Source organism: Acinonyx jubatus, chromosome C2 (genome assembly GCF_027475565.1).
Source record: "Acinonyx jubatus isolate Ajub_Pintada_27869175 chromosome C2, VMU_Ajub_asm_v1.0, whole genome shotgun sequence".
Classification (NCBI taxonomy): domain Eukaryota; kingdom Metazoa; phylum Chordata; class Mammalia; order Carnivora; family Felidae; genus Acinonyx; species Acinonyx jubatus.
The window spans coordinates 84,142,600-84,157,093 of record NC_069384.1 but is presented as its reverse complement, the minus strand read 5'-3'; the positions used below and the strand labels follow the sequence as shown (position 1 = coordinate 84,157,093).

Here is a 14,494-nt window from a genome sequence, read left to right as displayed (position 1 = left end):
TATGGTCTCATAGATAATGATGTGCAGTCAGCAGAAGCGAAGCTTTATTTTAATTCAAATAAGCTAGTAAACAAACCACTGACAAGTCTGCTGGTGAGAGTAACTGGCTGCTGTTGCCACATTGGCAGCTAAATTACAGAAAATCTATTATACCCTGTTCACCATATGTTTAATTTAATACAAGATACAAATTAAACTATCCACAGTGCCTATTAAAATAACAATACTTTTTTTATATTTGAATGTCTTAAAAATAATTTCCACTGACCTTTTAAAGGATGGTTTTGATATAGGTGATTATCTGGAGGGGAAAGGTAGTTAATAGAAGGCAAAAAAAAATTTAATTGCCTTTCTGAGAAAATAAAACTATAAATGTTAGCTGGTTTGCAGTTGTTAATAAGGTTAATTAGCAGTCATGTGTTCTGTTATTACTGTATTTCCCTCCCACCCTTTTGGTTGCTGAAGCTGGGGTTTTAAGAGTGATACACTTCGTTTGACCTGTATGAGTCTGTCCTCATGAAATCATTACCTTGGTCAAGCCAGCCTGTGGGTAGTCTTAAACCTGATGCCGGTTGAGATGCCTATTCAGAAAATTCAGTTTACACTCTAGGTCCAACTTTGGTATGACACAGGAAAAAGACGTAGACTTTTATAATCCCTGCCTCAAGCCAATCTCTTCATAGCCAAAAGATCCTAAGAGGGCCAGAACTGAGAGCCTGCCATCCAGAGAAAGGAAAGAAGAAAAAGACAAGACCACACACTGTTCACAACCAATTTCCTCCTGTACCCTCAACAGTCAGTAACCAATGATGCTTACTTCAGTCCATTTGGACTCAGTCCACCAGACTGTAAAGACCAGTCTGGGTTTTAGAATTACAGATTTGAAACCCAGATCTACTGTTTCCCAGCTGTGTAACCATAGATATCTAACCCAGCTGGATCTCCCCTTACTCTGTTAAAGAAAAGGGGGGGGGGGTGGTTAATAGTTCCAATTTTATAGGATTATTATGAGAGTTAGATAAGAGAAAATATCTGATAAATAATAGATGCTCACTAAAGGTTAGTTCCTTTCCTCTTTCTACCCTGAAGCAAACAGAATGTTGCTCTTTCTTCAAGGGTGAAGGGAGAATGATAGGAGAAGGGATTGGAAGGGACGTATAAAGAGAAATTCTGCCTAAAATCATTTTCCTCGGCTCATTAACTCCTTTCCACAGTCAAAAGCCTAAAGGGCATGCTCCTCTTCTCCCAAAATTTATCACAATATTTACTCTAAGAATGTATCAGTAAGCCACCCAGACTCATTGCTTCTCCTTGGGCCTCTGCAATAGAGAAAGAGTAATCACCACACTTTGGGATACTTCTTCAAACTTTCATGTATATCAGCTTTTGCACTGGGTCTGCAACTGTGCTCAGGGCACTGCCCTATGTGAATTTTGGTCCAAATATAAGCCTGTCAAATCCAACTGTGTACTGGTGGTAGTTACAGTATTGCATAAGATGTACATTTGGAAAATAGCCCCAGGTTGGGTTATTCTTGAAGTCCAGCAGAAGTTAATAATATTTTTTTTAAATTTTTTTTCAACGTTTTTTATTTATTTTGGGGACAGAGAGAGACAGAGCATGAACGGGGGAGGGGCAGAGAGAGAGGGAGACACAGAAACGGAAACAGGCTCCAGGCTCCGAGCCATCAGCCCAGAGCCCGACGCGGGGCTCGAACTCACGGACCGCGAGATCGTGACCTGAGCTGAAGTCGGACGCTCAACCGACTGCGCCACCCAGGCGCCCCAGTTAATAATATTTTACCCAAAACGCAAGTTGATTTATCTCAGAATGATGCAAGAAGCAACTTCAGGAGTATGGTGCTGGTAAGATATGCCAGAGAAACACAGGACAAATATCCCATGGTCCCACTACCCTGTTACTCAGAGGTTGAGAGCCTAGAGACATTTCCATTTACTGAAACTCTGAATTATTGGTAAAGTAAGAAATCAGAAAAAAGTGTCACAAAATGTGTGGCACATTTTAAGTGTTTAACATTTTTAAATTAATACTGTTAACACATAAACACAAAACGTGTGACTGCGCGTATAACTTAATTTTATACATAACAAGAAAATACATTTTTATTTTTTTAAGTTTATTTATTTATTGTTTTAGTAATCTCTACACCCAACGTGGGGCTCGAACCCACCACCTGGAGATCAAGAGTGACAGGCTCTTCTGATTGAGCCAAGCACCCCATAACAAGAAAATGTAAAAGAGGCTATTGATGAATGTGCGCCATAGGCCTTGCTACTACCTCCAACTTTCCTCTTAGTGATAAAAGCACACCTTTCTCTAGTCCCTGGTGTCAGTCTTCACCTGAAACAAAGACTGAGGGAGCCTGAGAGAGTTCCGAAGTTTTCCCACCGGTAGGAAGGAAGGTCCTGCTAAGTATCTGGCCACCGGAAAAGCAGGCCGCTTTGGAGCCTATGCTCCTACCTTCGCCACCTGGGCTTTCCAAGTCGGGCTGGCCAGCCTGGGGGCTGCCCTCCGCTGCCTGGTTGGCAGGAGCTCGGTTCCCGAACTTTCCATATCTGAAGCACCGGGGTGACCACGGACCAGGTCTCGGGGAGGGTGCACGCCTCCCACCACTCCCAGGGCTCTCCGGAGCTCGCGTCTCTACACGCGGCGCACTGGAGGACAAACCAAGCTGGCCACGCTGTGCGCTCGCGCGGAGGAACGAGCGGTTACCAACGTCACTTGGACATTTGAGCCTAGAGTTGGGGGGGGGGGGGGGCTTGGCCTGCCAGCCGCCCGCCCGCGCGCGCCTCGGAGAAGCCCCGAGGCCCGCCAGGCCCGCCAGGCCCGTGGGGAAGGGCGGCCTGGAAAGCCTGGGCCTGCAGGCGGCCCCGGGGAGCCTGGCTTCGACTCACTCGGCCCGCACCGCCTGTCCCTCGGCGGAAGGCCCTTCACCTTCCTTCTCGGGGCCGGGGCGGGGCCGCGCCGGGCGCTGCAGGCCTAGCGGGCCCCAGACGGATCGGCACCGAGATGCGGGGCGGAGAGCGCGGGAAACGGGGCGGCGCGCGAGGGCCGGTGGGGGCGCAGCTCCTCCCGGGCCCGGGGAACGCCCGCCGGCCCGCCGGCCCGCCGGCCGAGCCCCCGCTTACTAACGCGAGCGACGTAGGTCAAGGCTAACCCGTCCCGCAGGGCCCATAAGACCGAGAAGGATCGCCGGGTCTGCGAAGGCTCGTGCGTTCCTCCTCAGCCCCAGGTGTCCCTCGGTTTTCCCCGGCCACGGAAAGGACCGATGGGGGAGCGCTGAAAGTCGAGGCTCCTACTAGAAGCTTGCTCCAGAGGATTTGAGAAATGGGGCTTCCAATCTTTAACGCACGCGCGCGCGCTCTCGGGTTAGGTCCTAGAATGTGCGGAGCTCGCGTCTGAACCACGTCCTTCCCAGGGCCGCGGCCGGCACAGACGTCTGCCTGGCGGCGCTGCCGGGTCATTTGGAAGCGTGCATCAAGTGGCGGCGGGAGTGAATAATGCAGTCGAGGAGGGCGAGTAGAGGGCAGCAACACGTTCATAGTCTCATGGTATATTTGATAGCACTCGCAGTTACCAGCCCCCGCAGATGGGGAAGCAGCCGTCCCCTCCCACCCGGCGCGGCCGCTCCTGCGGAGCCGGGCAGACCCGCGCAGGGGAGAACCTGCTGGCCCGCGCCCCGCCGCCGCGAGAGCCGGCGCCGGGAGGCCGCGACCGCGGAGCCTGAGCCAGGCCGGGGGGCCGGGGGCCCGAGTTGTCCGAGTGAGAGCGACTTCCACGTGCAGACGGTAGAGTGGCCAGTTAGTGGACGATTGGTTGCTTGGGGAGAGCGAGGCTGTAGCTAGCACGGTAGCTGGTGGCCAAAGCCGGACACTGTGCCATATCTGTGAAAGTCGTGGTGTGTATGGCCATTGGGTCGCTGAAACATCCAGACCCTGATCGTGCGTACAGTGTTTTCCTTACAGGCAGCACTCGCCAAGTTAAAACCGGGTCCCGCCCCGGTGCCCCTCTTGCTAATCCTCTCTGCCATTAGTCCGCTTAAATCCTCCTTTTATGCTCTTTCTACCTTTCCTTTCCCTTTCTCCCTTCCTCCCATCTTTTCCTCTTCCTGCCCTCCCTCCCTTCCGTCTTTCCTGAATTCTGAATGCCACTCACTCACCGGCATCTCAGTCCAGGAGTCGGGGTTAACAACCCCACATCTCCCCAGCACAGCTTGCGCTTGTAGAATTGGAGAGCTCTGCTTTGGCCCCAGAGCACGTCTCGGTAATAGTGAAGTTTCCAATTCAGAGCAACCCATAAACGCCCATAACTCGGTTCACACGGACTCCCCAACCTCGTCAGAAAGCCTTTTCCACAACTTAGAAACGTTTTGGTGGTTAGTGTTTGCTCGGAGAAAAGGAGCTGACCAGTCAGCTTAGTTTCTGGATACAGAAAGGTTATTTTAAAAGCAGTTTTCCAGTCGCAGAGAACTGGTTCTTGATTCCCTCACCTACCAGGGCAGTATGTCACTCTGGCCCTTCACCTTAACACATTCCACATTTTTGTTTGTTTGTTTGTTTGTTTGTTTTTAGTTCAAGGCTGAAGTCTTCCCCCATGTCAGATAGAATGTCACTGCATTACAGCATATGAGACAACTTTTGGGGACTTGCCTACAAAACTATCTTCCTGATCATTCACAAGAGAATGAGGCCAACAGAGATTTTAAACTTTCTTATGGCTGGGATTGAATAGATTTAATTGATCAAATGTGTGAGGTTTACCACTTTCAGTCACCTGAGGCTACTGTCTGATGCCTTCCTGTCTTACAGACTTAGCTTCAGCCCCAAACCCCTCCTTCAGTGGAGAGAGGACAGTAATTCAGATTCTTCTCTCAGTTCATTATAAGAAGAAAAATAGCTTTTTTATGAGGTTGGAGCATCTCTTATAAGTTTTGATATTTAGAAAAAATATGACAAGGGAAGCAGGAAAAGGTCATTCCGTTATTTCAGTGGATCACTTTTTTAGTGCAAAGTTAGGAACACTGGATTAAACATTTTACATTTGCTCTCTCCCACTCCTCCTTTAGTTGGAAGAAGTGTTTCCACTATTGACTTTCAATTTTGCATAATGCTCCCTACCTTTCCTACAAGGCCAGAAGTCACAGGTACACAATCCTTACTTAGCCTGTTCTATTGGAGGAAGCTCTTGATTGACACTCTTCATTTCCCCTCCCCAATGCACTGACACTTACAAATACACTTTTCTTGATCCGGATGGTGCTGGGGTGTGCATAACTTTTTTGGTATTGCCCTCCCTGACTTTTGTTCTTTTCAAACTGATATTAAGGTGTTTGCCCTGAGATAAAAAAATGAATTATTGAGAAACAACCAGGCGAACATTTGTTCAATTTTCTGCTATTTTGTTTGCGTTTGTTTTTCAAGTTTCATAGGAAAGGCTGTAACAGGTGTCTAAGTAACAGTCTCCAAGAATCCCTTAGTAGATGACTTCTAGACCAGTTCTAAACCAATAACATTATTGTTTCCAAAAGGGAGAGTGGAAGCTAAGCTCGGTTTTGTCAAGGGATTCATTTGAGCGTTTGTCTTTATTTTATTCATTTTATTTATTTGTTTAATATATTTATTGAATGGTTTGTGGGAAGAAAAGGAGGACTAAATAGGGCAGGGGGCAGAGATAGAGAACCCAGTGACAATTTGTTTTTATGACTAAAGCCATTTTCCCAGACTACTGTCTTGCCACAAGTGACGACACAGAGAGCGCAAGTCATGAAAGTGGATTACTGTCATTCTGGGCTATTGGAGGCCTGGAGAGCCCTGGCATTAATTCCTATAGGAAGGTAGACAAACCCAGCCATCTCCCCCTGCAGCACCTCATTGCCTCAGAGTGCAAGGCTCTCTCAAAATTGCTACTGACCTCAGCTAGGTCTAGGTGGCAGGGCTTCCCCACTTGGGGGAAGCTGACGCTCTGTGAGAACTGAAGAGGAAGCAGGGTGGCTGTAAGAACAAGCCTGAGGGGATGGGGCACTATAACAGGCAGGCTGTGGCCACCAGTCCCCGGGCAGGCTAGCAATCAGTGAGTCAAAGCTAGCTAACAGTGAATGAAAGAGAGCCAAGAATGGGACCCTTTGGGTGCTAGAGACTAGCCTTTAGCTTGTTCCACTCCTCCCCCTGGGCTCCAATCCTAGGTTTTCAGGGTTGGAGATCTAAGAGAAGACAAGCATGGTAAGAAAACATGCTTAGCCCCCGTCCAACATGCAAGCATGGGTGGATGCTTGCAGAGATCAGGAGAGATGCCTCGAGTCCTGGGTGATCTGTGTGTCTGACTCATGCCAGTTGTACATGGTCAACAGGAGAGTGGGGTGCAGGAGGAAAGCCTTGTTTTCTTCAGTCACTCTGTCTGGGGTTGTTGTGTCTCCTCTCCCTCAACCCTCCGTCTCACCCATCAGGACCAAATAGCATTGAAACTCCCATTGCCTTTGCCTGCACTCAGCCTAAAAACTCAGGATTTGATAAGGTTACTGCACCATTGATACAATCACAGATTTTTTTTAAGCCTCCTCAAAGAGACAGATGTTTAGGCTGATTAAAAATTGAGGAGGAAACCTGCAGCTGCACCAAGGAATAATCTATTGGACAAATATTTTAATAAAAAAAATATGAAGAGATCAGCCCGACCTTGCAAGGTCTTCTGCTTTAAAAAAATCTTTATCAAACCCCTATTCTATGGCTTCAATAAACAGAACCCATTACCTCACGGCATCTTTTGTTGGCCCCATACAAGAGAGAACAAAATGGTTATTCAGGGGAACGCTTTCGATTTTTATTGTGGGTAGCCTGCACAAAGAGCCGTGTTATTGTATTTAAAAGAACCATCTGTAGCAGAAACAATGGCATCAAATTATCTTTGAATACCCACTGAAAAAACATAAAGCTTTTTTTTTTTTTTATTCTTCTTCTGTACGGTGGGGGGATAGAGCAGTGTTAGGATAACTGACTTTTTTGTTGTTCTCTGGGTGCATTCTTCTCGCTCCCCCTCTCTCCCCCTCACCCTCTCTCTCTCCCTCTCTCCCTCTCCCTCTCTCTCTCTCTCTCTCTCTTTTAAAAAATCAGCCATTTGGGGTTTTAAGCCATAAACGATTTTTCTTGTTGCAGGGGATTGCAGTGGCAAAGCTAGGCTAGGTCTTGGAGGCTGGTGTAAGGCGAAGCGGGTGAAGGCAGGAGGCTGATGGAGAGACTGGGGGGAAGAAAAGCCGAAATGGATTCACGGTGCCTTGGATGGAGGACGAGAGGGGAACTGCAGGCTCCTTCAACTCGTTCTGTCCGGTGAGAAGTGATCAAGCTTGGGCTGACGAGAGGCTCAGGGAGTCCTCACGTTCTTTCGCTTTTTTACCTGCCAATCAAACTGCTACAAGACAACACCCTGATCTGGCATGGACATGTAAGTAGCTTGCAACCCAACTTTGACATTCACTGCTAGCTCACTCCTCTCCGCCCACCCCCCCAACTCACTTTCTTCCCCTCTCATTCTTTTTTTTTTCTTTTGACCTTTAAGAGATCTGGAAATACACCCTGTGTAACAGTCATTTAACACAGACAGATTTAAGTCTGAAAGCGTTAACTTTTGGAATTAAATGCTAATTGTGATTTCTTTTAACAAATGCAGAAGTGAAGACATTATTTTATTCTCTTCTGAACAGTTTTAGTGCTGAACATAATCAGTTGCCTTGCAAGGGTGTGTGTTTCTTTTTCCTTTGAAAATAAAGAAACCCGTGAGCCCCCAGAGAGAGATGCAGAAATGAAAAACTCAGGCTTCCATCTTAAAAATGTCAAATGCTAGCATCTCATCCCTACACACACACACACACACACACACACACACACACACACACAGAAAAAAACCAAACCAAAACAAAACCAAAACCAAACAAAAAAACACCCTTCTCCAGACCAAGGTCACACAGAATGGAAAGAGTGATTTGAACCAAAAGGTACATATCATTAAGGGGTTGCTACTCTTTGATCTGGCGTCTTACTATTTTGGTGGTGGTTGGGGTGGGGGTGTGAAAAAAGAGAAGGAAGAGGACATGGCGATACCTCATTCTTTATGAGAGACTGACATTGAAGGGGCTAGAGATGCAAGAGGACAGGAGAAGCAGGAAATATTACCTGAGAGAAGGAATCACAGAGCATGGCGGAGCTGGAAGCTAGGAGGGCTTCGGTGGGAAGTTGTGCGAGAGGTGATGGGGCTTGCTCTCTGGCGCCCTCTAATGGCAATCGGAACCAATGTTTTACTTTCTTAATTCAGTACTAGGAAAAGCAGCTGGGTTTTTGTTGTTGCTGTTGGTGGTTTTTCTCCGCAGGCTTAGAAACTAGATACTATTAGTGGAGTAAATTGATTGTTTTCATCCCAGAAACTTATGTATATGCCTTAAAATTATCAATGTTTTCTCCTCAAACATCCCCTCCTCTCCCCAAATTTTGTTAGACTAATAGAGGAGGAAAGGGGTAATGGCAGATTGACTTATTGAGGGTGGCCCAAACCCAATTAGTAATTCGCAGAAAGGGATTCCTTTCCTACCTGAACAGCATTCTGACTCTTCTAATAAGTTGGAGAGGTCTTGGGGACTGAGGTGGGGAGGGATGATTTGGAAATTGCAGATTCTGACACAGGCTCATTAGAACACAATTTAAGGGGGCCTCTTAGGAACCTCTGTTATTGCGACATGTGGTGGTCAGGGGGCTTTCCTTCCCGCCTCCTTTTTCTTTTTTCTTTTTCTTCTTTCTTTCGTTCTTTTTTTTTTTTCCTTAAATTTGGTAGATAAAGGTTAATCTTGGGCTGAATGATAGAGCTATGATTGACAAGAGAAAAGGTGTTGAGGGCAGGTCGCGCTGTCTTATTTACAGCCCACTGCTTGCTGTAGAGTCTTTGTTAGGACTGGAAAGCTAATTTAGTGCTGATCAAAAGCACCACAGAGTTAAAGGACTGGTAATGACTGCTAATTTCATTTCAGCCTCATGCATCCCCAACTGCTGTAATTAAAGACACGCTATTTAAATACAGGTGAAGGTTTTTTTTTTTTTTAAGTTAGGGTGGGGGTGGGTGGATTACAATATTATTTAGATTTCATCTTATACATGGGTGTTATGTAGTCCAACATCAGCTTTTTTTAAGAGCCGCTTCTTGTCATTTATACCTGGCTTTGCAGAATCGGCAGTGTGAAATATGTCAATCACACAAAAGCCCCTATTTAAAGAAAAAAAAAAGGATGCAGAACAGTAAATGTTTAGGGGGGTATTTAAATATTTGGGTCTCTTTTATTTTTCCCCTTCAAATTAATGGAAGGGCCTTCGAAATAGCTAAAGTATTTGAAACTTAGGGCAGGGTTAACAGGCCAAAGGGATCAGTGTCAGCTTTTTAAGTACTTCTAAAAAGATCATGTGAACAGATGGAAAAATATATTTTTAATTAAATAATTTCCCCCACACTGTAGCTGCAGTGTTGGCTCAGAAACCGTGTAATTCCTCAACCGATAGGAGTTTCTTTATAAGAACATCAAAGGATAAAAAGCTCTACATTTTCGTAGTTGGTTAAAATTGATAACCCCCCCCACACACACACACACCCAAAAAAAGAATTTAGCCTTTAATCTCTTTTTATCCACGAAGACTAAAGCTCTGTACTCGACCCCGCGAGCGGCTCTCGCCTTCCGGGGCTGGAACCCGGCTCAGATGTGAAGCGGCGCTGAGCCGCCGCGCAGGTTCGTGACCAGCGCCCCCTGTTGGACACAGTAGGAGATGCACAGCGCCAGTCCTGGAAATCGCGAGAACCTTGCTCTGGGGTTAGATAAAACTCTTTATTACCCTCCAAAAAGGAGATGGGGCGAGGAAACAAGTTTTTATATCCTTGAAAGATAGTATAATTTAATTCAATAAAAAATAAAAAGGAGTTAACACAATTTCAATCCAATCAAAAATGAAGACTAACCTATTCCTCTTTCTCACATTGCAGCCACCCCCTACCCCCGTTTGGGTTTGGGACTCTTTTCAGATTATGAGATAGTAAAACAGGTGGAGAAGCTTGATATAAAACAAAGAGAACTTTCTTTTGTAGCTATGGAGAACCAAGCAAATTACTTCTCCCGTTCTGTACACATTTACAAAAATAAAACGGAAGAGGCTACTGCTTGCTGCTTTGACGTTGTCAGCAGCATCTTGAATGCCCTCGGAGGTCCTTCAAGAATTGTAACTGAGTCCCTGACTAAACGAAATAACTTGCTCGTTTTTATTTGTTTATTTTCAGAGTGCAATTAAGAGGCCAGTCTCTGCTTTGAATGTTTCCCATCCCCCAAAGCAATCTTGATCAAACTTTTCCTTTCCGGGCTAGCGGTTAAATTCCAGATATTGTTTAAGAAACAGGTGCCTGACACCTTTCTTCTTTTATCTCAGCATCTCAGCCATAGGATTTCAGGAAAGGTGTGCCAATGGTAAAGAGTATTTTCTTTTGAAATTCGGCATTTTCCTGGACCAGGAATCCAAATTATCCTAGGGGGAAGAGGAGTACTTTTACATCTCCAAAAGTATCTGTTAACATAAGAAAGAGCTTTGCCTTTTTCTTTGGTGAGCAAGTAAGGGTAAAAGTACACTTTGAATTCTTTCAGAAAGATAAACTATAAAAATGACATATCTTCTGACAGGAAAATAATGGGAAAATACGGGTTTGTTTAGGTGTTTAAAATGAACTTGAAAACAATTCGAGTGCTAAACGAACACCTGATCTCAACAAGGTGTTTTATGATTTCGATCTTCAGGGATGTACTTAAAGATTTTAACTTTTAGGTAAAAACCTTAAGATGTTTAGGACTTGCTTTTTAAAATTTTGCCTGTTGGAGGAAACCAGATTAGTTTTCATAACAGAATTACTTTTTAAAATATTTAATACTGTGGCCACGAGATTTGTTTATGTTGATCTTACATTGATTCATCCCACCTCCCCAAATCAGCGGATCCGAGATTGTGTTTTCAGGGGAATTGCTGTTCAGTGCGATGAGAGATGTCTTCTCCATCTGATTCCAGAATCGAATCTCAGCTTGTGTTTCTCAGTAAATGACTCTGGATACAGTGGCAGGAAAAGAATCAAGGTTTTGATCAGTTTTTACCCGGAATCCTATCGAAATAACGGGCAAGCGGGATTCCCTGCTACAGGCAACCCCACCCTTTGCTTTACCAAAAAACAAAAGCAAACAAACAAACAAAACCGAGTCCCCATTACAGAAATGTTAAGTCCGGGCCAGTTTGTGAACGAGCGCCAACCTCCTAAAGTACCAAACGGTGCGTGACAGCCGCGGTCCAAGGCTGCCCGTGGCGAGAGGAGGCCAAAGCCAGCAGAATCTTGGAGGCGACCCGTGAAAGGAGATATATGCCTGCTGTTCGGAAGGGAGGCAGAATTTGCAAAACCAGAGGCCGGGAGATTTCGACCTGGTACCGCCCCCCGGGGGGTCCCAACCTGTGGGGAGAAGCCAGGGGGAGGAGCCGCACTTGGCTGCAGGGGGGCAGTGTGTCCCCAACTTCCCAGGGCCCCAGGTGAGAGCGCAACCCCTAGTTCAGCAAAGAGAACTAAATAAGTGGGTGGCCTAGGCCTGGGAAAGCCACCCAGCTTTCCCAGCGCAGTGTCATTTCTGTGGTTTCAGGCGGCCTCAGCCCCTGCCGGAATCCCACGCCCCACGGCCAGCAGGCCAGCAGGAAGGCAGCCCTTCCATCTTGGGGGACTGGGGAGGGGACAGCGAGTGACTGACTCCTTAGAAGCAGGCAAAACCGCACGGCTGGCAACGGGGCCGCATTTCCCTGCAGCAGCAATGCGCCTTTTAGGAGAGGAGCGGGCATTTGGGGTCTCTTGTCCCAGCGGCCAGGCCTGAACCCGCGCCTTTTGGCAGAGTGCCCTGCTTTATAAGTAGTCAATTTTGCCCGATTCTGGGGGCGATCCCGGATAACGGGCCAGTCTTGCCTGAGCCCACTAACTCTGTGCCAAGTTTTCAGTCCTCTCTCCCCTCCATACCTCAAACCGTTCTTGCTGAACCCAAGCCTGACTATGAAAGCCAGTGTATGTGGCTCGGAGTTTGGTAACTATTTGGGGGTGGAGCAGATGACTCATTATTAAGACCACGATTCAAGGATGAGCCTTCATTCATTAAGTTTGCTCTATTACTTTGTTTTTAAACTTTGAAGAACCTTTAGTTCCCTTGACCCAGCCCTGAGACAAACGAAGGCACGGGCTTGAAGGAGCTGAGATATTGACAGATACTCATCTCTCTAGCACTCAATGGGCAGATCAACGCTGCCAGACTGTGGGTCCTAATCCAAGGCCCAGCTGCTACGTAGGTTGCTGAAGGGTGTTGAAACCACAAGTACAACTTGACACCACTGAGCCCACGGTGCTTGTCAATAATCTGTGAATTAGGTGCAGAGATTGTCACTGTAGATCATAACAGTTTCTGAAGGACTCATTACAGCCTATCGTGTCAATGATCTTCAAATTAAGGAGGGGGGCTGGGGCGGGAGAGAAAAGGAACGGGGAGAGCCTACAAAAAAGGGAAGAAGGTTGGGAGGGGAGATAAAAGTCAGAGTCCTAGCTCCGAAGGAGCCTTTAAAGATTATCATCAGGCTAGTCATCTGAGAATTCCATTGGGAAGGGTTTGGAAACCCAACTCCATCTGAGCCAGGGCTGGAAAAGGGGCAAATAGGGAGTGAGTAGAAGTGGGCCCCTGGGAAGGCAGACTTCTCAGACATTTCTTTTGAGGCCAGAAGAGCTTTCAGGAGAGGGCTCCAGATGTCAATGGGAGGCCTTGAGCATGCCAGGCTGCCCAGGATGGGTGCACACTTTGATTTAGAGCACTTTCCAGGGCTAGCCACTGCTGCAACTCCGAGAAAAAGTGGGTAATAGTTTTGTTTAGGGCTGATGGTGTAGGTGATTTTTTTTTTTAATGATTTGCTTTCAGCTTCTTTTCATACAAACAGGTGAAAGACTTCCTTCCTTTTCCTTTGATAGTACTCCTGTCCCTCACACATGTTAACAGATCTAATTTCTTTCCCCAACCTGCTTTTTGAGGTGCCAAACACCTCTGCCTTCTGCCCTCTCTAAAGTGTTGTCACTTTTTGAGTTTGTATTATGTCTGATTGTACTTCTGCAAAGGGGGCTTGAAGGTAACACAGAAGCAGTGCACACGATGAGATCTCCAGAAGAAAGAAGACAAATCCCATTTCAGGAGTTTGGAAGGAACCAGACGAAGGGAGAAATGTTCTCCCTTCTTGGTGGATTGCCGGTGCAGTGAGTGTGAAGCTTGGCATGCACTGGGGTTGTCATTCATGTACCATTTAATATAGTCTAGAGAAATCCCAATGAAGCTTCAGTTTGTTTTCCCACAAAGGTTGTGGTCACAACTCAATGAAATAATCACAGTCGGAGAATTTAAAATGGTGACTGTCTTTTTCCTAACATTAGGGTAACAATCCTAGTCACTGGAAAATTGGGATTCTAAGGAATCCCTGTTCCTTTGGGATGATTAATTGTGCAAGATAGCGTGGTCAGTCAGGGAGATATGTATTTAGACTCCCAAGCAATGATTTAGAGGTGTAACGGGGCCATGGATTTGTTGGGCCACTTGCAGTTCCTGGTGCTCTGTTGGCTTGGTTTTGTTTTTGTTTTTCATTCCTGTCTTCTGATTTTTAAAATCAAAATCATAGGTTCATTTTTTGTCAATGTAACTGGAAAACACTGGTAGCAGTCTCTTTAAATTCTCAGTTTGTCTTTTTTTTTTTTTAAGAGAATTTCTATTTAAAATAATTAGATCATTTAATGGGCACACTGCATTTTCCCCTGGACAACAGCTGCAGTGCAGAGACAGGTCTTACGTTAAAACTACTTGACAATTCAGAAATGGAAATGAAATCGTGAAACAGGAATCCTTTTTTCCAGAAAATATTTGAGCTGGGATATATGTAGAAGATACATATATATGAAATACTCTAAGCAATATGATGACTGTTATATATAGCCCTGAAGACATACACAAGTGATTATATATTACTTTTGTTGCTATAATTTGAAGTAAGGGAGAAATATATTTGGTTTTCTTTATATCCTTGAATTCTTTTTAAAATGTATTTATTTCATCAGTGGGATTCAGATGAAAGAGAGTGAATAAAAAAAGGAGCTGGATTCAGAGCAGCTCTGCATTCCTTAGGTTTCAAGGGTCCTTACAGCCCTTGAGTGAAATTATTTGGTGAAATTGGGTCTGGACTGAAATAGCATTTGTTATCCCCTTGTTCATTTGTTACGTGTAATACCACTTCTGGAAATTAAAGGCAAGGTGCTGAAGGGACAGACAAGAAGAAAAAATATAATTAAGGAATTTTAAATTGCCAATCTACCATGCATCCATATGCATATTTATGTCTTAGTAAATAAAAAAGGGATAGAGATC

At 45.6% G+C, this 14,494-nt stretch overlaps 1 protein-coding gene across 1 annotated transcript in view; it reads left to right on the top strand.

Moving 5' to 3' along the window:
- Nucleotides 1–1,792: 1,792 nt before the first annotated feature.
- LOC128315230 (translation initiation factor IF-2-like) overlaps nucleotides 1,793–14,494 on the top strand; it is a 48,380-nt gene continuing 35,678 nt past the window's right edge. The window contains exon 1 of the mRNA XM_053221183.1: nucleotides 1,793–7,455. Coding sequence (XP_053077158.1) covers nucleotides 2,472–3,152 — 681 coding nt within the window. The 5' untranslated portion in view covers nucleotides 1,793–2,471 and the 3' untranslated portion in view covers nucleotides 3,153–7,455. The remainder of the gene's footprint in view (nucleotides 7,456–14,494) is intronic.